Genomic DNA, 25,464 nt, shown 5'->3' with positions numbered 1-25,464 from the left:
TCTGCCTCCTTCCCACCCTCAAAATTTTTTGCTTTGTTCAAAGTTTCCTGGTTTTTTTTTTTAAAGACATGTTCTCCCCCCCCAAAAAGGAAAGTACTCAAGAATATTTAAAAAAAAAATATTTTTCAAAATCTCTCTCAGAAAATACTGTTTTCCAACCATCTCTACTGAGAGCTGGATACTTTTGGCTATTGCAGCTGTATGTTCTGTCTGACGGCAAATATTCATTCCCACCCTCTTCCCCATGTGCTGTTAGCAAATGCTCTCTCTCTCTCACACCCTGCCCCCACTCCATTCTCCCTCTGATCTCTCCTCCCTTCGAGGGCCTGCCCTTATAGGAAGCCACCTGGTGGTCAAGAGACTTCTGTCAAAACCGTTCTTCTCCAGTGGAGAAGGAAGGAGAAGCCATACGCTGCAACCCATGAGTAACAGATATTTGCTGGTGTTTAGTGGAGTACATGATATAGATTCACAGATTCCAAAGCCAGAAGGGACCACGGTGATCATCCAGTCTGACCTCCTGTATAACACAGGTCACAGAACTTCCCCAATACAAATGCATCTTTGTAGATACCTTGTGAAACCCATTCAAATTGCCATTGCCTCCAGGACTGAAAACGCTGGGACGAAAGGGATCAATTTCATTATCAGATCTTCCCTATGGATCTCAAAGAGGGTGATCAGAAACCCCCTCTGTGACCATCAGCCCTTCTGCTTTAGGATGAGCTTAGAAATGTTTTAACTCGCACCTTCCAGGCAGGGTTTCTGGGGTCAGGGAGTCCAGTGCAGGACACTGGGGAGAAGACACCAGGGAGAAAGGGAGTATTTCTGGGAAGAGAGATTTTATGCAAATGAGGCAATACATATTTGTGAAATGCAAATCAGGGCATTACCTCTTGCATAAAAAAGCCACTTTTCTGGGCCTGCAGCCGTAATGCTGTCTGACAGTGCTCCCTGTAAAGATCTATAGCAGGAGGGTCGGGAATGGTTCCTCCTGTTACTCTCATAAAGGAAGACGACACCGATATGGATCGCCCCTCAGCATTCCCAGTGGGGAAAGGGAAGAGCTGGATGGATTTAACAGTAGCACCACAATGTGTAATCACAGCAAGGATGCAAATAAATAGGCCCATCTCACCTAGACGGAGCTCCCCGAAATTGCCACATCCAATCTTCTTCCCGACACGGAAGTTGGGGCCCACCATTAAGACTCCAGAGTTTGTCCCTGCGCTCCGGCTCCCATGGCTGCTCCTTCCTCCACCTGCCTTGGACATTCTTTTGCCTTCCTCTGTCTCCCCTTTCCCTCCTCTCTTATCAAAATCCATAAGTTTGTGATACCCCGGCCTCTCCACGGTTACGCTGCTGCCATACAAATCCCAAAGCCACCGAAACTTGAGGGGGGAGGGAGGGGAAGGAAAAATAAAAAAAAAAAAGCAGGACTTTTCTCGGTCAATACACCATCACGGTCTGAGATGGAGGGGAGGGGGCTGAGGGGGGTCACTGCCACCCACAGGCGCCGGGCTACTGCAATGTTAGTGCTTTTGAAGGTCCTGCCGGGATTCTCATCTTCGCCTGCTTTGGCCAGCTCTTTGGTGAAGAGCACATTCTGCAGAGAGGGTCCTGCCAGCTTAGATCCTTCGGCTCCCAACTGTAAAAGACAGGAGGACAAAATTAGTGTGCATGTTTCCATAAAGTAGGGGGAGTTATAAACTATGTAGAGCTTTTACAGAAAAAAATACAGGGCAGGGGAAGGCACTGAAGTGGAACAGAGCAAAGGGTTTGGCTGTCAAGACTACTGGGTTCTACTCCCAGCTCAACAGACTGACCCCAGGCAACTCATCTGACCCCTCTTCCTGCCTCAGTTTATCCTCCTCATTTCACAAACAGACATGTTCCTGGCAGGGGGTGACAGACTTAACTCGTTAACCATTAGGATGTGTGTTCAGATCCTGAGATGGCAGAGGCTAATGAAGCAGAGTTCCTTAGGGTAGCACCCAAAGAAACCCAGTTGGGTCGACAAACGCCCTCAGATGCAGATTAAACAGCCTCCTGTTTACTCTTAGCAAGAGAGGGGTGTGTGCGTATGTGTTTTTCTCTGTGCAGAGGTCCTTTGGAAGACATTTTTTATTTTGCAATGGGGGTTGAAGGTAGGGAAAAAGAGATAGAACTATTCAGGCTGCTCTGAGGCTCCTTCCCATGGCAGTTGTGCAATGGCAGGCTCGCACTGCTTGGGGAAGACAGCCCCACACTACTGATCCTGGGGTCTCCAGCAGCCAGATAAACACCCCATCTGGATAGCAGATTTACCATTTTGTATTAGACTTCCAAACCTTTGTCGTCTTTCTACAGAGAAGCTCACTGGGGTGGTTTGCGGGCACGATGCCTAGTGAGCATTCCTGGAGAAGTCGGCAGGGGAAACAAAGGAAGATGGACTGAAAGGGAGCCATCAGAGAGATGCTGCATATTGGCCATACCTGATGGGACAGAGGCAGCCCCAGAGAGGCAGCGGAAGAGGATGTGAGTCACTAGACTACTTGGAATAATGGTGAAACAAAAGGACCCTGAGTTTTACTATGCAGTCAAAAGGGGATCTTCCCTCCCACACTCCAGCACAGGAATTTCCTGGGTCTGAAGACATCCACTCTCACCAGGACAGACATAAGCTAACGCAGTCAGAGAACTTTTTGCTGTGCACGAGCGGCAATCCTGTAGCCTGTCTTCTGCCTAGCACTGTCTACATGCTATATCAGTTAGGGGTGGAATTATTATTATTTTTTAAAAACAGTATATAGATTAGTGCCTGTAGAGGTAGTTACAGTGGTACTATCCCCCACCCACAACTGTAGATGCACTTCATTGGTATAAAACAGGGCTTGGACTGGTTTACAACACAAACAAATCACACTACTGTTAGCTCCTTTTCTCACCAATGTGGTGCATCTGGGGATTTGCACGGTCCTGGCTACATTGGGGCAAAACCAGCCCCGTCTCCACAGACAGGGCCTGGGATTCTCTCTACTTCCTACAAGTTGTTAACAAGCCTTGTTTTTATTTTAAAAGCTGCAATGAGGCAGGTGACTGCCAAGGCTAATCACTGCTGGGGCCTTTGATCAGAGTGAGGAACAGACAGCCAGGGTGCTGGGCCCGGGGACAAAGCTTCTACTACTTCAACTGCAAGCCCCTGAGGGCAGAAACTGCCTTTTTGCTGTGGGATTGTACAGCACACTTGCACAGTGAAGTCCTGATCTGTGACTGGGGCCCCTAGATGCTACTGCAGTCTAAATAAATGCTACCCGCTAAAGAATGGCGCTATAGGACTGCCAAGAGGTTCCTGTGTAGCATTCAGAGGGAGGCAAAGCACAATGGGATCCACAAGGATAACTTTTTAGGGAGGGAAGACCATGCTCCATGTTCCCCATCCAGTGGAGGGGAGGGAAAGAAATACAGCTAGTGAGTGCAGGAGAAAGGGCAGCACAGAGCAGAGACCTGGAGTGGCAGTGATAGTGCTAATGGATTCATAGATACTAAGGTCAGAAGGGACCATTCTGATCATCTAGTCCGACCTCCTCCGATTGCAGCCTGCTCTGCCAGACCCTCTGACCCCACAGGGTCCCAGTGCTCAGGCTCCAGCCTGAGCCCGGAAATCTATACAGCCTGAGCTCCACAAGCCGGGTCAGCTGGTGCAGGCCAGAAGCGGGTTTTTCGTTGTGTAGACATACACATAGAAACAAGGTATTCCATCTTGGGGGCAGCAAGCAGCCTTTAGCTACCCTGGGAACAAAGGAGGCAAGAGAGAGGCCCATGAAGAGGCAGGTTCAAGGATCACTGCAGCGAGGTAACTGGATGCAAAGTTAATTGGCAAGCACTGGGATGTGGCAAAGGGGTTCCTAGGGCTACAGAGAGACAGCTGCAGGCAGTAGGTATACAACCAGTTCTATTGTTCTGGGATGGAAACAGCTGCAGAGGAGCAATAAACTCAGCAACTTTCACTAGGGAGAGGCGGGTGGGGCGTGACTACCATGTGGGGCAGGCTGCCAGGGCAGGGGTGAGACAAGTGGGCGTCAGGATGAGCTGGCAGCTACAGTGCTGGACTGAGATGCAGGGCTGGATTCTATGGCAGAGCAGGGAACTAATTCCCTCCTGGAAGACCTTGGGCAAATCACTGAAGGTGAAGTTTTCAGAAGGACCTATGTGACTTAGGAGCCCAAGTCTCATAGAAAGCTAATGGGATATATGCTCCTAAGTCACTTAATAGTACTGAGGGGCCTAAGTCACTTCAAGGGTGAAATTTTCAAAAGCTCTTCAGTATCATTTTTAAAAGTGACTTAGGCACTTAGAGCCTAAATCCTATTGACATCCTATAAGACAGGCTCCCAAATCACATAGGCATGTTTGAAAATTTGACACTCAGGGTGTCTGCGCTTCAGTCCCCACCAGTAAAATGGGGATAACAGTCCCTGCCACCCACCTTATGCCTGTTGTCTGTTTAGTCTGCGCTTTTTGGGGCTTGGTCTAATCTCTCACCATGACGGTCTACACTAATGGTAGCGTATAGAATACAGGCACTATATGGGCACCTACGTGCTCTAGTGAGAGGCTCCAGAAGGGGGACAGAGTAAGGAAAAAACTCTGGCAGGTCCCTGATGTCTCCCCGCAACCAGAGCCATTTCCTGTGGCAGGCACCACTTGGGCATACAGTACATACTCTGGGGGTTCAGCATGTAGGGCACTCTACTCACATAAGCCATGCCTCACCATCTATACCAAGAGTGGCCAACCTGCGCCTGAGAAGGAGCCAAAATTTACCAATCTTGCCGAAGAGCCACAGTAACACATCAGCAGCCCCGTCAGCTCCCCCCCCAGCCCTCAGTGTCTCCCACCCACCAGCAGCACCTAACCCTCCATCCCTGTGCCTCCAGCAATCTGCTGTTTTATAGTGTGCAGGAGGCTGGGGGGGGAGGGGAGGAGGATCAAGGGCATGGCAGGCTCAGAGGAGGGGGTGGGAAGGGGTGGAGTGGGGGCAGGGCCTGTGGCAGAGCCAGGGGTTGAGCAGTGAGCACCTCCCAGCACATTGGAAAGTTGGCACCTGTAGCTCCAGCCCCGGAGTCTGTGCCTATACAAGGAGCCACATATTAACTTCTGAAGAGCCACATGCGGCTCTTGAGCCATAGGTTGGCCACCCCTGGTGTAGGTGTATCTTATATGTACGTACCGCACTGACCACAACTAGGCCCCGATCTTGGCTGGGCCTTTAAGGTGCTACCTTAATACGAACAATGAGTAACTAGACACCCTTCCCTTGAGTTTCCTTCCTGGGGGAATGGGGACACAGTTCTCATCTCATTGCACAATGAATCAAAATGTTTTATTTCGTGGCCACCTCTCAGCTCCTCTTTCCCTACAACACAGCTCCAAAGGGAATAATTATTAAGCTTGCTGGGGGGCAGAGTAAATTTTTCTGCTCACAAAAAGGTAGGAGCAGAGCACATTAGTTTTGCCTGCTGGATGTTCAGCCTGGATGTGCAGTATAAGCTGGGAAGACTCGTGTCTCAGCCTGTTACAGCACAGATTGCTCAGATCAGTGATGGGAAGAAAAAAGTCAAGGGGTGAAAAGACAAGAGCAAGTGTGGTGTAGAAGTTGGAGCAAGGAAATAGGGATCCAGATCTTTGCCAGGTATGTGCCCTCAAGCAAGTCACACTCCCCGTGCCTCAGTTTCCCCACCTCAGTGGTGCTGTAGGGCTCAATTAAGATGCTCTTAGAGCCATCCTCTAATGAGAGATGCTTCAGAGAGCAAAGATCAATACTAAAAACATTTTTCTTAAATACATTTGTAAAAAAATGCCTAGGGAGGTAGTAAAGCCCAGGGGACAGGGCAACAGACTGTGAGGACACCTGGGGTCTGCCACCGACTCAGTGCGTAGCTTTGGGCAAGTAACTTCATTGTTCTCTGCCTCAGTTTCTCCTGCTGTGAAATGGGGATTGAGATACTTACCCATCACTGTACAGCACTAGGTGATCTATGAACAGACAGAGCTAGATTGCACAAAAGAGCTAGACAGGAGTAAAAGGTCCTTACGTATCCTAACAACAGTTAATCCATTGTTGAGGAATGTTTGTCTGCAGGGGGCAACCTCACGACCATACCAAGAAAAAGCATCAAATCAGAAAAGTAGGAGCAGGGGACTAACATCTTAGAGGATTTTCCTTAAAACAGAAAAGGAGTACTTGTGGCACCTTAGAGACTAACAAATTTATTAGAGCATAAGCTTTCGTGAGCTACAGCTCACTTCATCGGATGCATTTGATTTGAAGTGAGCTGTAGCTCACGAAAGCTTATGCTCTAATAAATTTGTTAGTCTCTAAGGTGCCACAAGTACTCCTTTTCTTTTTGCGAATACAGACTAACATGGCTGCTACTCTGAAACCTTTCCTTAAACAGGCATCCTCCCTGCCTTTGCCAGGCTGGCTGGGTTTTATTTCTGCAAACTTGGCTACATGGTATATTCACACAGGGATCCCGCTTTCAGGTTAAGTTTCCAGGGCAGAGGTCTTATCTGTAGTACATCTGGCACACCGCTCGGCCCAAATCCCTGTGTTACTCTTACATTCTAAAAACATACAAGCTGCCAGACTGGATCAGCGCAGGGGTCCTGCCACCAATAACGGCCAGCACCAGCTGCTTTAGAGGAAGGTGCAGTGATGTGCTAACCTGCCCCCAGAGCAAGTTCTCTTCTGACCCCCAAGTGTCAAGGCTTGCTCATCCCCTGAAGCAAGGTCTCCCAGTGTTTACTCTGCATGCTGGTACAGTGCAACACTGTTGCCCCCCAAACTGGGGGCAGTGCAATTCAAGTCCAAATCCTTGCCTTCCTCCCCTCCAGAAAAAAAAACAAAAAAACCCCTAACACAATCAGTTTACATGCTCTGGAAGCTGGACTCTGTCCCAGAAGGTGCACGCTCCATTCATCCGAGACACCCATCTTCACTCCACAGAGCAAAACTCCTACTGCTTCCTGGAAAAAGGTCTGGGCTTGTTCCTTCATTAACTGAAACCACCACCTTAGAAGTTCCAGGAAGCTAAATACAGTCTCAGAAGTGCAGAGGGTCAGCAGAAGCCAAATGCATTCTGGGACACGCTTTCCACCAATGTTAACCACCTCTGCTTTGTCCCAGCTCAGTCCTCTGGATTTAAAGCAAACAGATCTGGAAAGTAAACTCCACCACCAGCCCCTCCCCTGGCCCTGGGTTCCCTTCCCCCGCTCTGCAAGCTCCAGTCACACCCACCTAAGCTCTGGCTCCATTTTCATATACTAAGCCGCTGCATTACCTGTGGGTTAAACAAGCAAACCCACACCTCTCCAGCGCACAGCCTCCAGGAAATGAACACACTGCAAGCCCTGAGGTTTGGCCAAGGTTCATAATAGCTATTGAGATGCTATAAAAAGTTTTAATAATAAAAAGGCTTTTTATGCTAAAGAACGCGCAGGGGGAGAGAGGATACAGAACTACAGTGGAGGGAAAAAGGCATCCCAGTGGTGTCAGGGAGGAGGCTGCTTAGCACCCAAACAGTACCACTCAGAGCAGGGTTAGGTTTGCAGAGGGAGGGGCATGATCTGACGGAAGCTTCTGGCTCCCCCTGCTCAGACTGATTCCCACTCTGACCATGGGCATGTAACTCAGCTTGTCTTTTCCTGTGTAAAATGAGGACTGAACTGCACAAATTCATGGCCTCTCAGGTCAACTGCAGGGATAGAACCCAGATCGTCCTGCCCCAAAAGCTCAGGGTCCCGCCTCCCGCACTAAAGGAGAAACTCTAGGAGCTGTTTCATAGAGTGAAGGCCAGAAGGGGCCATTGAATCATCTTGTCTGATCTCCTGTATAATCTAGTCATTAAATTTCACCCACTACCCCCTACAAACAGGGCCATCCTTAGCCATTCTGGTGTCCTACGCAGCCCCCACTCTGTTGGGGGGGGAAGGCCCCAGGCCTCCGTGGGGGGGGGAGCAGGAGCAGGTTTGGCGGGCAGGGAGGAACCGCTCCTCAGTATGAGCCGGCAGAGCGGATTGGGGCTGCGTCGCTCCACTTCCTGCTGCCTAGTGAGTGTGAGTGTAAGGCGGGCCTGATCCCGCACTCACAGGATGGTGGAAAGTGGAGTGACCCGGCCCCAGCCCGCTCCGCTCTGCTCCCTGGTTCCCAGCCTTAGGGTCAGGGGGGGAACTGCCCCCCAGCACTCATCATGGTGCGGCTGAGGCTGGGTCGCTGCACTTCCCGCACTGGTGAGTGCAGGTCCGACCCCTGCTGCAGTCCTCAGGGAAGTGGGGGTGGGGCTGGGACGGGAAGAGGCGGGGCGGGGGGCAGAGCAGGGGCTTTGGGGGAAGGGCTGAAGCGGGAGTGGCACTGGGGCGCAGCACGCAGCTGCATAGGGTACCAGAAAATTTGGTGCCCCAAATTTCCTGGTGCTCTACGCAGCTGTGTACTTTGCGTATAGGTAGGGACGGCCCTGCCTACAAGGAGCACACTCACTTCAGTCCTCAGGAGACTAAACTGTGTGCAACTAGCAGAAAACAGGAGAAATGGAGGGGCCACCAATGCCTGATGCCCCCTGCAACAGCAGGGAAGTGATGAGATGAGATGTGCCCAGATGATCCCAGCAGGTGACTTGTATGCTATGCTGTAGAAGAAGATGGGAAAAAAAACAACAAGCTTCCTGCCAATCTGACCTGGAGAACATTCCTTCCTGACCCCAAATTGGGCTATCAGTTGCATCCTCACCATCTGAGCAAGACACCAAGCAAGCATCTAAGACAGGACTTTCTATATCGCCTCAAACCATTAGCCCATTCCACCTGCCTCTAGCTGATCTGCTACTTCAGAGGAAGAAAAAGCCAGATTACAACTGTGCACTGGGGGTGGGGGTTGGCGGGAGGAATTCCTTCCTGACCCCTTCAGGCAACCAGCTGAAGTCCTAAAGCATGAGATTAAAGTCGCATAAAACAGAGCTACAAGTGTTCACCTTACAGAGCCTATGACACACGAATGAGCAGCTTCCAGTAGAAGGTAGTGGTGCACACACACTCAGTTCTACTGCCCTTACTACCTCATTTTCAGCACCCTCACCCCACAACGCAGGCACCTCCACTGACTCTTTCCTGCTGTCCTTTGCATTTGGTACACCCTCCCCCAAACCCATCCACCTACCTTCCTCCCTCTCTGCTTTCAAATCTCTGCTCAGTCCACATTCCTGTTCTCTCACCTATGGGAGTGTGTGGGGGTGGGGGGAGAGGAGCAGGCAGAGAGCCAGGAGTTACACAGAGCCATCCAGAGGTGCCCATGTCTTACTGAGTAGCCATGTGATCCTATTACAGTCCCCCTTCCCATCTGTATATGGCCTCCGCTGTTGCTTTGCAAGGGATTCCGACTGCATCCTCTTCAGGGCTGGAATTCAAGCTGCCCAGCACATGCTCAGACGCTAGGGCTACTCATCCCTGGCCAAGGGTGCTGCAAGGGTTAATGTCTGAAGATGAAAAATGCTATGCAAGCACGGAGTACTATTAGCCTTTGTTGCTATCCCTCTGGGCGGGGTTGGGAGCCGGACGCGTCAGAGTCACAGTGTTCTACTAAAAAAGAAAAGGAGGACTTGTGGCACCTTAGAGACTAACAGATTAGAGCATAAGCTTTCGTGAGCTACAGCTCACGAAAGCTTATGCTCTAATAAATTTTCTTTTTGCGAATACAGACTAACACGGCTGCTACTCTGAAAAGTGTTCTACTAACCACCTCTGCTCTGTGCCAGTGGTGCCCGGAGTCACCTTTACAGTTCAGTCCCTGGCAGGCGGCGTTTCTGGAAGGGGAGCCAGAAGACAGAGGTTGATCTGTGTCACTCAGTGCTCCCTGTGTAGTACGAAGACCTGCCCAGCCCTGCCCACTGGGCTGAAGCCCTGGCACCGCAGTGGTGTGGCCCGATACGACGTCACACCTAGCTATAGCTGCGGCTGCAAGGCACAAGTCGGGCCTGCAAGAGATCTGGGCTGCCCCTGGCAGTGCGAGAAGCAGCAGCCCAACTTTTGCAGGACGGTGCGAGGGCGGCAGGGCAGGGGTCAGCAGCAGAAGTGCTGTTCCAGTCACGGATGCATCTGGGCTCCTCTGCAAGCTTGCTCTGTGCTGCACCACCATGGCTTGTAAACACAGGAAAGTAAGTCAACACATCCTAGCGGTTCCTGTTCACAGGCACTATACACTGACTACTGCCCTACATCCATGGGGGCTGGGGAGTCGCTGATCTCCATGTCTCAGGTGGGGAAACTGAGGCACAGAGTGATCCGACTTGCCCAAGAGCACAGAGTGAGTTAGCAGCAGAGCTGAGAACAGAGCCCATCTCTCCTGCTCTGCCGAGACAGCAGCCTCCCATCTTAGCAAAGCAGGAAACAGGGTGGGAAAAGTGGACCAGAGCAGGGCTTCCCTGAGCTTTGTTCTCTAAGCCTTGAGCATGCACAGAGAGAGCACATGATGTCCTGTTCATTCTCTCTTGCTTGAGAATTTCCTCTTCAGATTCAGCACCTGCAGTTGCCCCCTCTGCCCACCTCTCAGACTATCTTTCTACTCCCCTCCCTTGCTTGCTTCTACCTTGTGCCTCCACAACGGACAAGAGAACCTTCTCCTCTGCAATTCCTGACATCCGGAACAGCCTCCCTCTTCTTCTCTGCTGCCACCTCCTCCGATGTCCCTCTGCCTCCCATTAGTGCTCGTCTCCTATGGAGCAGCGCATACTTCAAACTGGGGGAAGTGAGCAGGCAATGTGTGAACCATGCCGCTTCATACCCAGTTTGCATTTTGAATCAGACCTTATGCTCAGCCCTGTGGAATTCCAGCATCAGACTGTTTGCACAGAGCCAGGCAGACGACAGCCAGATTCCGCAGAGGGAATTCCAGCCCCCGGGTTTTTTTTTCATTTTTAAAAAGGGAGCCATAGGCCAGGCTGCATAAGGGAATTTTAGACAATGAAACCAGACAGCATGTCTTACCAGAAGGGAAAAAATAAGTTTGTAGTCTTAATAAATAGCGCTTCCTGCGAAGCGCTCGGGGACTGCCAGGCTGTGGGAGGGCGGACGTGGGGGAAGAGCTGCACACACAAAGTAGCAGTGATTCTATAGCTCTCGCTCACCAGAACTCTGATCTGGGTCCACGTGATACCATGCATAGAGAGCTTGGAAATAGCACTTCCACAACTGTCTTCCAACCCTGCCAGATAGATGCTCTTGAATACAGTTCAGGATTGTCTGCCAGGGAAACTGACCAGCAGAACTACAGCTGTGTAATATATTAATATAACTCCTCATCTCGGCATACCATTCTGGAATAAATTGCTGCCCTTCTGAAGAATAATTATACTGAAATAAAGTCACTTATTCTGGAACAGTGTCTCTACATGAGAAGTTTATACCGGGTAACTACAGCGGGATATTTATCCCAGTATAGTTCTGCTGATCAATTTACCCATGTGGATAAGGCGTAACTTTCTGACTGTGTGGAGGAACCTTGGATCTATGGCTGAACAGCATCAAAGAGTTGGTATTCTTTTGGACTTTGACGCTGTATGGTACTAGATGAACAAGGCTGATATCCAGGTATGGTTTTTACTTATGCTGTGCATTAGGGAAATCCAGAGCAAGTTTTATATAATGCGGTGTAGGGAATGGGAAGAGTGGGGTACAGTTCTTACAGCTGTGAACAGGGACTCTGTTAGAAGCAGAGAGGTACTGGATAATTTGGGATTTCTGACTGCTTTAACGAAAAGCCTTGCTGGACACTTCGGGGTTGAAGGTTGTAAGAACTAAGAACAGCCATACTGCGCCAGACGACTGTTCTGTCTTCCGACAGCGGTCAGAGCCAAATGCTTCAGAGGGAATGAAGAGAACAGGGCAATTATCAAGTGATCCATCTTTGTTGCCCAATCCCAGCTTCTGGCAGTCAGAGGTTTAGAGACACCCAGAGTACGGACTGCATCCCTGATCATCTTGGCTATAGCCATTGATATCTTCCATGAACTTATCTAATTCTTTTTTTGAACCCAGTTATACTTTTGGCCTTTACAACAACTCTCCTGGCAATGAGTTCCACAGTTGGACTGTGTGTTGGATGAAGTAGTACCTCAGACCCTGCATCCCTCAATACATGCTTTCCTCTTGTTGAGCAGTAAAGGCTTATATTGACCACGTCACCATGATGTAGCCATTCCCCCCCCAGCGATACACAGTGACCTCTATACTAAACTCTTGCAACAAATCAACCTCATCATAACCACATATAAACTGCTCTCAAGGCAGGATTTTTTATTTATTTATTTATTTTAACCTTTACAGAGACAGACTTGAGTCAAATTTGGATTAAAAAAAAAATCTAGACATGGCGGGTGGAGGGGACTTTAAAATAATTGGATTTAGTTTGGTAGAAGAAATTCCAAGTGATCCATGGTCTTAAACAACCAACCATCTCCTTGCAGTGTTTGCAACCTAAGTTCTGCGACCAGAGAAGCTAAAAGTGAAATAAATGAGAGACACAAGTGTAAGTGACTGCAGCAGCCCAAGCGAAGGGAAATGCTAAAAGGAAAAATTTCAGACATTCAAAGTATCTTGACACGGGCCAGAAAAAAAAAAAAATGGAAAAAATTGTTTCAAAAAATAAAAAGCGTTGATTATTTTTATTTACCAGCTGGGCTTCAAGCTTTTCTCCACAGGAAGAGGGCTAGAGACATAAGGTGTTTTTTTGGTGGATAAAGAAAAGCAGTGATTCCCACATGATCACAGCCTCAGAATTGAGGATTTAAGTATGACCACCAAATAGGAAGAGGACTAATGATAAAATTTAGAAAACTGCATAAATATTAAAGAGTAAACAAAAATTTTAAAATTCTTCCATTGCAGTAAAGCACTAAAGTAAAGATAGGAAAGAAGCCAGTTATTTTTCTTACAGAAACTCCTCAAGGCTCTAGCCGAGATTGGGGCTGTATTGTGATAGATGCTATACATACACAGTCCCTGCCCCAAGGAACTTACAAGTAAAATGGGCAAACAAAAGGGAGGGGATAGGAAATAGATGAGGCACAGAGAGGAGAAATGACTTGCCAGGGTCACACCACAGATCAGTGGCAGAGCTGAGAATCGAACCCAAGAGTCCTGACTACTAGCCAAGTGCACTACCCACTGCATCATGTGAAGGGTGTTTGTTACAATCTAATTATTCGCAAAAAGAAAAGGAGTACTTGTGGCACCTTAGAGACTAACAATTTATTTGAGCATAAGCTTTCGTGAGCTACAGCCTCACTTCATCGGATGCATTTAGCTCACGAAAGCTTATGCTCAAATAAATTTGTTAGTCTCTAATGGTGCCACAAGTACTCCCTTTTCTTTTTGCGAATACAGACTAACACAGCTGCTACTCTGAAACCAATCTAATTATTGTTAAGTATTAAAAAAAATAATCTCTACTAGGCACCTGATCCCTGCACTTCACTGTCTACATTACACTTTGCAAGAAAAGGAACAGCTGCATCCAGAGGAAAAAATCTCTTAACAAGACTTAAAAAAAACCAAAAAAAACAAACAAAAAAAAAACCAACACACCACAAAGCAAAATCTCTCTGCATTAGCTAACCCATAGGGATAGATCACTGCAAATTAAAAGGCTAAAAGTATTCACAACCATCCACTCCTGGCCCCAAATAAACCAAATTGAAAAATTCTTTTCAAATACACAGCAAAAACCAAACCAAAACCAATGAGCAACTGGTACACTTACCTGGCTGGACAAGAATAAATAGCGCAGGACGGGAAGAAGGGGTGGGAAATCAAGTGCAGTTAAGAGTCAGATTATAAGCAGTTTTCAAAAGTCAAAAGAGTTTTTAGTTTACAACAGATAAACATCTGCTGGTCTTAAAACAAAGGAAGATCCAGCATGGTTTAAAATAACCTGCAGACAGTCCCAGACGATGATATCTAAGGAGGTTCATAGTTAAAATCTATTCCAGTCTTGAGGGCCGGTAGAAAACCCCTGTCATTATGACACAGGGAAGGGTGGCATTTGGTACAGAGGCTTCCCAAAATGATTGTTCATGAAAGCTGCATATGGGATTTTTTTGAGTATGTTGGCTCTTCTCCAGAGGAGACAGTTTTAAATAGTTAGAACCAAGCACTAGGTTTGGGATGGGACCCTTGGAGTTCTACTGTCAGCTGAGTTAGTGAATGCTGAGTGGCCCAAGGTGAAATCGCCTCTCAGAGTCATCTCAATTGTGCCATGGAAGAGAAAGGAGGAGCAGAGCACCAATAACCAGACGCTGCACCAGAGTCTGCAAGTAAACAGGTTAGTTTAGCTGTTTAAAGGCCTCTTCCTTGTGAATGATCAGTGAACACTCCAGCCCAAGCAGGCCACATGACAAACTCAAGTCTGCCATCACGATCCCAGTGCTGACACAGACAGCCCGCCCCAGCTCAGTGCTCTCTTGCTTGTGCCTCACTGCAATTACGAAGTTGTGTGGTGGAGTGAAATTGTACCCTTCCTAAAATACATCCACGTGATCATCAGGAAAGGTGGAAGGGCTGAAGGCTACTAGTGGCTGAAGTCATAGGAAGTCAATCACCAGGGTAACACCTGCCCCATTCTACAGAGCACAACCCTCTCCATAGCCTGTGTGGGTCTCCAGCTCCACCTATCATTCTCCTATGGAGCCATCTACAGAAGAGCATCTCCCAATAGGCTTGGCTCTCCAAATGTTCAGCTACTTGTGCCTGGAACCACAGCTAGAAAAGAGGGGAAAACGCCAGCAATTCCTGTTCACGTTTGAATAGGGAAATGGCCTTACTTCTGTCCCCGCCTTGGAGAGGCCATTCTTGAAATACAGAATCCTGTTCTGGGGCACACCCTTCAAAAAAGGATGTTGAGAAACTGAGAAGGATTCAGAAAAGAGCTAGAAGAACTATTTGAGCTCTGGAAAACCTGCCTTCTCCAATCTCAGTCTGTTTAACTTAAAGAGAAGGTTAAGAGAAGACTTGCTCATGGTCCCCTAATACCTACATGGGGAGACATTTCCGATTAGAGGGCCTTTCTAACCCAGCAGACAAAGACCTAAAGAGTCAATGGTTAAAAGGTGAAATGTGGCAATTCAGAACTTGAAATAAGGTGTACTGTGTTTTGTTTTTTTTTCCCTCTTAAAAGATACATGGGTAAGGAACTATTGGAACAACTCACTAAGGGACATGGTGGATCCTTGCCACTTGATGTCTTTCCATGAAGGGTGGATGTCTTTCTGAAAGGTAGTTTCTAGCTCAACCAGAAGTTATTTGCTTGATGCAGGAATCATTGAATGAAATGCTACAGCCTGTGTTGTGCAGGTCAGACTAGATGGTAACAATGATCCCTGCTGGCTCTAAAATCCAACTCCCAAGAAGTTCCTTCACACTATTCAACACTTGCACCTTTACTCTGTGCATTTTGAGCAAGAGCGACTGCATCTCCTGTCCCATTTATACACCATGATGGCATCCATGTTCTTGTGCTTGGGTTCTTCTGAAGGCTGATTCCATTAGCATCTCTGCAGGCAGGCAAAGATTGTTTTCAGAGGTTAAAAATGCACATGGTCCCGATTCTGGTTTTTGTTAGGGTTGTTTTTATACAGCTGTAATTCCACTCATTTTGATCGCTTCGATTTATATTTGAGTGAAATCATGATCATAGTTAGGTCCTGTATATAGGTGTTTCAGCTCAGTTCAGTTTCCAGGAGTTTCTCCTTGTTGCTGTTTAGTTCAAAAATCAATCCTAGCCAAATCATTGCTAGTCTATTGCATGTTCCAAAAATCCCTTTCCTCTCCAAACTGTGCAGGTCTATATACTCCCTGTTATCAGCTAATTAAAACGTTCAGTTTAGAAGTATGCAGCTTCGCCTACAGAATCTGCACTTTCTTCAGGCAAGCTATACTAACTTATCCAAAACCAGATGCAATAAATCACATGTAGGGCCCTGTACAAGAGCACACAAAACCATGGCCTGCTTAGAACATCCCTTGTGATACGCTTTGGGTCTTTGTTGCAATTAAATTGAATCAATGGAAACTAGACATTTCAAACTGTCCAGCGGAAAATTGTGGTTTTAACAAAATTAAGGGTTTTTTGGCAATAGATCTGCTTGCCACTGAATTTTCAGTTTTTTCTGAAAAAAAAATTTGCGTCTGAAAACCAAAATGTTTTCAAAAATGAAATACTTTGATTATGCTGAGAAACCCCTTTTGGTGAGGGACGGTGCTGTGTTTGTTGGAAGTCCCACGGTGGTGGTGTCTCATGGGAGTTGTAGTTCAGATGCCTCATGCTCTCATTCTTCTCTATGGGCTGGACTTCCCTGCCAACTGCATCTCCCGTGATGTAACAGTACTACCTTCCCTCAATGAAAAGGGGAACCATGGTGCATCATGGAAGATGCAGTCTGACCAAGGAGCCCAGCCCACAGAGAAGAGTAGGAGTATGAGGTACCAGACTACAACTCCCAGGAGCTTGTGGCACAACTATTTCAATTTTCAGACAGGCTATTTAGATTGTGGATTTTTGCCAGAAAGAAACCCCCCACATCCCATTTTCTGACCACCTCTAGTCACAATTAAACAAAGTTTCCCATCATCTTGTTAGTATCACAAACTGCTGAGTTGCTGCTATAGGAACTTTTGGGTTTGATTCATGATGTGCCCCTTGTATTTCATCAAGTTAAACTCATCGCTCGTTTCACAAACTCTGCTCACCTATTTAAAATGATCTACTTCTAGATTAGCTAGAAGAAAAGGAGAACTTGTGGCACCTTAGAGACCAACAAATTTATTTGAGCATAAGCTTTCGTGAACTACAGCTCAAAGCTTATGCTCAAATAAATGCGTCTAAGGTGCCACAAGTTCTCCTTTTCTTTTTGCGGAATACAGACTAACACGGGCTGCTACTCTGAAACCCGTGATTAGATTAAGCTAGGTACTCTACAGACCAAATCCCTGAAGCAGGTATCAGCAGAACGAGTATGCAGCACCAACTTCCCACTTTACTTCCAAATATCAATGGATTGCAGTGAGGGGGTCTTTCGCTCATGACCATTTAGCCGATTTATGAATCTGCAATACATGCCCAGCAGGCTGAGCTTAAGTATCGAGTGAGAGCTTGCCAAGCACCCACAATGCCAAGTGAAGCTGCTCAGCACCCATTGAAAATCCAGCCCTAGAGCTTTTCACTAGGAAATCCAGACCACACTTGCAAAATTGTATTTGCCCAAGGCCAAGGAATTTAGACAGGTTTGGGAGGGTGAGAAGAATGTATGTCTGAGCAGATAGGTTTTCATGATCGTTTTGCAAGGCTGGTGTAGGAAGTTCGTCATACTTTCCAAACTCTCTGTAATGGATCAATGGGGACTACAGGCCGGAAGGTATAGCTGGGTTCACAAGTTAAGGGCAGGTAGTTGGTAGCCCCATCTCCCACCTGCTCTGTGTTGAAACTTTCCTTAACCTCCTAACTGGAACATACAGTTGTTTCACCAGGGAGCCTTGCCTCGGAGGCCTCACAATTTAATGACCATTTGCACTGGGGGGAAATTATTTTGCAGAATTTTCAGAGGATATTGTAACACTGTTTCTTCAATGCATACATTTCAACCTCATGGAGCACAATCATTTGCCATTTTGTGCTAGTTAAAGGCCAGCATGCGAAAATCTCAGTCAAAACTTGATCCAGTTTTATTTCCCTCCACCACCGACGCCTACTCAGAGAGGTATTTTTGTGCGTGCTTACTTTTGCCACTAAGGAAGCTGGCATTGTTGACCTTTAAAGTGGGGCAGGGAGAGAGAAGAGAGCCATCTATTTAGCGAATGAGATGGAGTACAGTGGAGCATGGGAACACCTTGTGAAAAGGAATATACTAGAGACACTGTTTGGGGGAAAGAGCTGGGTCTCTGGAAATGGAAACTAAAGACATCAAAAACACTGAGAATTCCAACAGAGAGAGGCACGTTAATAGAAAGTCTGTCACATCAATGCCAGGCTTTTAAACGGCCCGGTCTCCAAATGCTGTAAAGCAACACTAACCAGGCTTCCTAACATCTGAAGCGAGGAAGGTGGATTCTTGGCTCCCATGATGGGCTCTGAAGACCTCTTTCTCAGATCCGAAAAGAGTAATAAAATGTTTTTCTGGTGCACATGGGCAGCTATGGACTGTTAACAATAGGCTTCACACAGAGTGAAAAGATATCTGCCAGTCTAACACTGTGGTCCCTTCTGTAGCAAAGGAACCCCTGCATCACATACAGGCACGCTTGGGGTTCAAGCTTGCATTCCTGTTGCCACCCAAAACTCCCACTGCTAGCCCATGGGAGTTTTTGGGTGTGTGAGGAAGGCAGGGTTGGGCTGTGCAGGAAGAGTCACTCTAGTCAAAACTGCAATCATTGCTGTAGTGCATGGATAAACAGGGAGAGACTTTCTGAGATTGTCAGAGCTGCCTAAAATTGATGGTAATTTGGAATGGAAAATCTGACCTTCTCTTCCTCACTCTGGACTAAGGTAGAAGGTGGCCCAAACCTTTTAGTTAATATTCTCCACTTTGGGAATTTCCTGATGTCACAGAAACATTTCACCCGTGTCTCATGGCAATTTCACCACCCCAGTACTGACTGACTGGATTACAGGTGAAGGAAAACTCTGCACTAAGCTTCTGCATTTTTTTTTGCACTGGTCATTTTCCCAGAGAGTTATCCATTGGATTTAAGTTTCTCAGGTCTGTTTCACTACCGCTGAAAGCTTTTTTGAGGAACAAAAACAAAACAAAAATATAGATTCCATATGGCTCCCCTGGAGGAGGAAAGAAAATACCTGCATTTTCCAACCTCTTGTGCTTGGAGAAATTCAGTTTTGGTTTAAGAGCTCAGCCTTGGCAGGTTACCTCAAGCTGGTCTCCATGAGAAAGTTGTACTGGTCTAGCCAAAGTGGGACTATAAACCTGTGGAAAAGGCTAAGTGGGCATGCTCTTATTTCAGGGTACGTCTACACTAGAAATGCACTAGCGGCAAAGCTGCACTGCTATAGTGTAGACACTTCCTAGAGCGATAGAAGGGATTCTTCTGTCACTGTAGTAAATTAACCTCTCTGAGAGCTGTGGTAACAAGGTGATGAAAGAATTTGTCCATAGGACTTAGCGGTATCTACATCAAGGCTTGGTTACCTTAACTACATTGCACAAGACATGAAATTTTTCAGAGTCGTGAGCAAAGTAGTTAAACTGATCTAACTTTGTAATGTACACCAGGCCTCAAATAAAAGAGATTTAAGTCTGTTAGGAAAGGTTTAAGTATTCCATAATGAGTTACACCTAGCAAGGGACCAGAAAAGTAAATAAGAAGCAGTTCTTTAAATACATTAGAAGCAAGAGGATCATAGAATATCAGGTTGGAAAGGAACTCAGGAGGTCATCTCGTCCAACTCCCTGCTCAAAGCAGGGCCAATCCCCAACTAAATATCCCAGCCAGGGCTTTGTCAAGCCTGACCCTTAAAACTGCTAAGGAAGGAGATTCCACCACCTCCCTAGGTAACCCATTCCAGTGCTTCACCCACCTTCCTAGTGAAAAGTTTTTCCTAATATCCAACCTAACCTCCCCACTGCAACTTGAGTATGAAGGATAGTTTAGGTCCTCTACTTAGTGAAGGAGGAGAGTGAATAACTGTCATCATCAGACAGCCGAGGTGCTTAATACTTATTTTGCTTCAGTCTTCACTAAAACGGTTACTGATGACCAGATACTCAACACAATTAATGTTAACAACAAGGGGGAAAGAATGCAAGCCAAAACGGGGGAAGACACAGGTTAAAGAATATTTAGGTAAGTTAGATGTATTCAAGTCAGCATGACCTGATGAAATTCATCCCAGGGTACTTAAGGAACTAACTCAAGCAACTCAGAACCATTAGCAATTATCTTGGAGAACCCTGGAGAACAGGGGTATACCAAAGGGCTGGAGAAGGGCAAACATAGGACCTGTCTTTAAAAAAGGGAACAAAGACCAGGGAGCAATAGGACCAGTCAGCCTCACTCCTACCTGGAAAGATACTAGAACAAAATTATTAAACTATCCATTTTTAAGCACTAGAAGATAATAGCATTATAAGGAATAGCCAGCATGGAACGTGTCAAGAACCTAATTTCCTTCTTTGGCACGGTTATTGGACTAATGGATTGGGGGGAAGCAGTAGATGCGATACATCTTGAGTTTAGTAAGGCTTCTGACACAGTCCCACATGACATTCTCAAACTATGGATATGTGGTCTAGATGAAATTACCATCAGGTGGGTGTACAGCTAGTTGAAGACCATACCCAAAGAGTAAGTAACAAATGAGAAGGTGTATTTAGTGGGGTTCTGCAGGGGTCAGTCCTGGGTCCAATACTATTCAATATTTCCATTACTGACTTTATTAATGCTTATAAAATTTGCAGACACCAAGGTGGGAGGGATTGTAAACACTTTGGTGGTCAAAATTACCTTGACAATTTGGAGGATTTGGACAATTCATAGGATGAAATTCACTAAAGACAAGCACTTTATTTAGGAAGGAAGATTAAATGCACAACTACAAATTGGGGAATAACGTTACATAATAGTACTGCTGAAAAGGATCTAGGGGTTAGAGTAGGTCACAAATTGAATGCGAGTCAACACTGTGATGCAGCTATAAAATGGCTAATATCTTTCTGGGGTACATTAACAGGAGTTTCACATGTAAAAGATGGGAGGTAGTTGTCACACTCTGCTTGACTCTGATGAAGCCTCAGCTAGAGTACCTGTCCAATTCTGGGCATCACACTTTAGGAAAGATGGGGACAAATTGGAGAGAGTCCAGAGGACAGGAACAAAAATGATAAAAAGTTTTGAAAAACTGACCTCTGAGGAAAAGCTAAAATAACTGGGCATGTTTAATCTTGGGAAAAGAAGATGGAGTAGGGGACCCGGCGTCTTCAAATATGATAGACGGGCTGTTATAAAGAGGATGGTGATTAACTGTTCTCCATGTCCACTGAAGATTGGAAAAGTAGTAATGGGCTTAATCCACAGCAAAGAAGATTTAGGTTACATATTAGGAAAAACTTTAACTATAAAACTAGTTAAGCTCTGGAATAGGCTTGTAAGGGAGGTTGTGAAATCCCCGTCACTGGAGGTTTTTAAGAACAGATTAGACAAACACCTGTCAGGGATGGTTTAGGTTTATTTGGTCCGGTGACAGAGCAGGAGCTGGACTTGACTTCCCACGGTCCCTTCCAGCCCTACATTTCTAGGATTACATTTTCTAAAGTAAGCCACTTACATAAATAAGAGCGTTTACATAGCTGAGGTAGAAGCGAAACTCGAACAGCTTAATGGGACTAAATCAGGGGGCCCAGATAATCTTCATCCAAGAATATTAAGGAATTGGCAGACGAAATTGCAAGCCCATTAGCAAGAATTTTAATGAATCTGTAAACTCAGCAGTCTCCAATCATGCGGTACAACCCCTAACATAGTTCCTATTTTTAAGAAAAAAAAGCGATCCGGGTAACTACAGGTCTGTTAGTTTGACATCTGTAGTATGCAAGATCTTGGAAAAAATTTTGAAGGAAAAAGTAGTTAAGGACTTTGAGGTCAATGGTAAATGGGACAAAATACAGCACGGTTTTACAAAAGGTAGATCGTGCCAAACCAACCTGATCTCCTCCTTTGAGAAAGTAACAGATTTTTTAGACAAAGGAAACGCAGTGGATATAATTTACCTAGATTTCAGTAAGGCGTTTGATACTGTGCCACATGGGGAATTATTAGTTAAATTGGAAAAGATGGGGATCAATATTAAAATTGAAAGGTGGATAAGGAATTGGTTAACAGGGATACTACAGCGGATCATACTGAAAGGTGACCTGTCAGGCTGGAGGGAGGTTACCAGTGGAGTTCCTCAGGGATCGGTTTTGGGACCAATCTTATTTAATCTTTTTATTACTGACCTTGGCACAAAAAGTGGGAGTGTGCTAATAAAGTTTGCAGATGATACAAAGCTGGGAGGTATTGCCAATTTAGAGAGAGACCAGGATATTATACAGGAAGATCTGGATGACCCTGTAAACTGGAGTAATAGTAATAGGATGAAATTTAATAGTGAGAAGTGTAAGGTCATGCATTTAGGGATTAACAACAAGAATTTTAGTTATAAGCTGAGGACGCATCAATTAGATGTAACTGAGGAGGAGAAGGAGAAGAATCTTGGAATATTGGTTGATCACAGGATGACTATGAGCCGCCAATGTGTATGGCCATGAAAAAAGCCAATGTGGTCTTGGGATGCATTAGGCGAGGTGTTTCCAGTAGAGATAAGGAGATTTTAGTACCGTTATGCAAGGCACTGGTGAGACCTCACCAAGAATACTGTGTGCAGTTCTGGTCTCCCATGTTTAAGGAGAATGAATTTAAACTGGAACAAGTACAGAGAAGGGCTACTAGGATGATCCGAGGAATGGAAAACCTGTCTTAGGAAAGGAGACTCAAGGAGCTTGACTTGTTTAGCCTAACCAAAAGAAGGTTGAGGGGAGATACGATTGCTCTCTATACATTTATCAGAGGGATAAATACTGGAGAGGGAGAGAGAGAGAGAGAGGAATTATTTAAGCTCAGTACCAATGTGGACACAAGAACAAATGGATATAAACTGGTCATCGGGAAGTTTAGACTTGAAATTAGACGAAGGTTTCTACCATCAGAGGAGTGAAGTTTTGGAATAGCCTTCCAAAGGAAGCAGTGGGGGCAAAAGACCTATCTGGCTTTAAGATTAAACTTGATAAGTTTATGAAGGAGATGGTATGATGGGATAATATGATTTTGGCAATTAACTGATCTTGAAATATTCATGGTAAATAGGCCCAATGGCCTGCGATGGGATGTTAGACGGGGTGGGATCTGAGTTACTACAGAGAATTCTTTCCTGGGTAACTGGCTGGTGAATCTTGCCCATATGCTCAGGGTTCTGCTGGATCGCCATATTTGGGGTCAGGAAGGAATTTGCCTGGGGGAATTTGTAGCATGGGGCACGGGTCACTTGCTGGAGAATTCTGCTCCTTGAAGTCTTTAAACCATGATTTGAGGACTTCAATAGCTCAGACATAGGTGAGAGGTTTATCGCAGGAGTGGGTGGGTGAGATTCTGTGGCCTGCATTGTGCAGGAGGTCAGACTAGATGATCATAATGGTCCCTTCTGACCTTAATATCTATGAATCTATGAAAGCCTTTTCCACTAGTTTGCCCACATGGGTTTCAAAATCAGTTCTCTTGTATAAGCAAGCCCAGTCCTCATTACAGAATGCAACTTTCTGGAGAGTAAACCTATTAACAGATAAATGATCCAAAAACAGCTAAGTGTGTCATTTCCTAGTTTTCCTGCACATACATAGCAAACCTCACAAAAAGACACGCAACTGAGCTTATTGCAATGGTCACATCATATTATTGCAGTGGGTTATCCCATATGCACTCAAGAATATTGAAACATACAGTCCTGCTTTCCCCATCCCTCTTGCAAAGGTGGCACAGAGCTCCATGACCTGCTGCCAAGTCTCCTGTGACTCAAGACTTAACATCTATAGGAGTGGAGAGCTGGATGCATTTGAGGTAACAAGATGCTCAGTGAAATGGACCTTTTAACACAAAGTGTCTTTCCAAGTACTGTGTTCAAATGATTTCAAATGACCTGCTCCTTGGGAAACAGGAAAGGTTTTAATTTGGTAAGCCCTTCTCGCTCACTGCCAAGCATATGCCTGTGACATGCACAACCAGTACATATGGCTTCAGTCTAAAGCAACCCCCTCCCCAAATACTGCCCCAGCACAGTCCATTGACTTCATCCTACCTCCCCCACGCACACCCCAGTATGCAGTGGCACGGTCTATCCTACCTACAACAGATATAGGAGACACCAGCCTGAATCACACCAACTGTCCATTTAGTAACCCATCACTAACAGCGGCCAGGCACAGCCGCTTCAGAGGAAGATGCAAGAAACCCTGCAGTGCTAGGATAACCCGTGCTCAAGGATGCTTATTCAATAAGATCCAACAATTTAGAGGCTACCTTAAGCCTGTAATGCTTATGTTTGCTCGGCAACCACTGTGCCTGCTACGATCACTCAGATCTCTAATAGCACCCACAATGATTGGATTAGAAAAAAGGCCAGACAAATTCCATACAAAACACACCAGTCACTATGCTATTCACAGACTAAGGCCAGAGGGACTGCTTATGGCACTTTAGTCTGGCTTCCTGTGCAAAAGGATTATCCCCATTGGGTGAACTGAAACCCCAAGGTCACCCTGGGAGTCTGCCTGAGCAAAGAATCAAACCTTTCTCAGACAGGATGGCCACTGGGATTCCCAGTGACACAGACCTGAATAGCTACTCCAATGGAAGTGGGGGATTCACAGCCAGACAGAACCTCCTCCCCGCTGCCCAGCACACAGCAATATCAGGGTTAAGTACAGCCCATGCCCATTACAGTTTGCAATCTACTGACATTTCCCCCTGGTGTTTACAATGTAGCGGGTGCCAACCTGGCCCTGTTTAGTCTATTTCCTCCTTGTGTGCTAGTATCAACTTCAGCGACAGCAGAACAGGAAGCTCTTGTTAAACAGTTTGTTACTTAACTACTGATGCAGAGCCACCGGGGAACACGGGTGCAAAACAATGCTTCTGAAAAACACAAATGGGCTTGGGGTTAAGGCACAGGGCTGGGACTCAGGAGACCTAGATTCAAGCCCCAACTTTGTCAAAGACACCCTGCAAGATCTTGGTGAAAAAACACTTCATCTCTGGACCTCCAACCCCTAATATGTAAAACTGGGAAAATTCTCCCTCACTTTTTCTGTCTGGTTGATTTAGATTGTAAACTTTGGGGCAGGGATGATTATCTCTTGCTGTTTTTGCACTGACTGTACCAATAGAATGGGACTGAGGTCTCAGCAGCCCAGCAAAAAAAAAAAAAAAAAAAAAAAAAAAAAAAAATGTTCTCAGGAAAGAGACAATTCAGTTACAAGGCTGATTGAGGAAACTCACTTATCAGACAAATTACACCCAATCTGTCTGTATTACCCTCATTTGTGCTAACATGTGAGTTTCCTCAATCAGGGTTGTAAACTTAATGTCAAACTGCTACCAATCTATTTCTATGGATTCTTATGACTTGCCAGATTACCTACCCCACACAGCAGCCCTTATCTTGGAGCCTGCACTCTTCCCACTATACAACACTTAAGTTGTAAGATAGTTACTTCCATAACCAAGAGTCAGGGCTGGCGACTTCAGATAATGCATTCTAAAGCTAAGGGGCTTGTCTTACTACAGCCCCCTTTCATTTTTAAAATTAAGGGAGTTTTAGAAATGCGATTTCTCTTTCAC

General features: G+C 46.0%; 1 protein-coding gene across 3 annotated transcripts in view; it reads right to left on the bottom strand.

Annotated features, from left to right (window-relative positions):
• CSNK1G2 (casein kinase 1 gamma 2) overlaps positions 1-25,464 on the bottom strand; it is an 87,336-nt gene that overhangs the window by 35,770 nt on the left and 26,102 nt on the right. For 2 of the 3 annotated variants that reach the window (XM_038383708.2, XM_043502525.1), the window contains one exon: positions 1,139-1,648. In XM_038383708.2, the coding sequence (XP_038239636.1) occupies positions 1,139-1,325 (187 nt within the window). In that variant the 5' untranslated portion in view covers positions 1,326-1,648. Of the gene's footprint in view, positions 1-1,138; positions 1,649-6,917; positions 7,042-25,464 lie in introns of those variants that run through there. The other variant, XM_043502524.1, reaches the window with a different exon arrangement.

The sequence above is a fragment of the Dermochelys coriacea genome, chromosome 25 (assembly GCF_009764565.3).
Source record: "Dermochelys coriacea isolate rDerCor1 chromosome 25, rDerCor1.pri.v4, whole genome shotgun sequence".
Taxonomy (NCBI): Eukaryota; Metazoa; Chordata; order Testudines; family Dermochelyidae; genus Dermochelys; species Dermochelys coriacea.
Note: the sequence above shows the minus strand (reverse complement) of the source record. Positions and strands in the feature narration are given on the sequence as shown.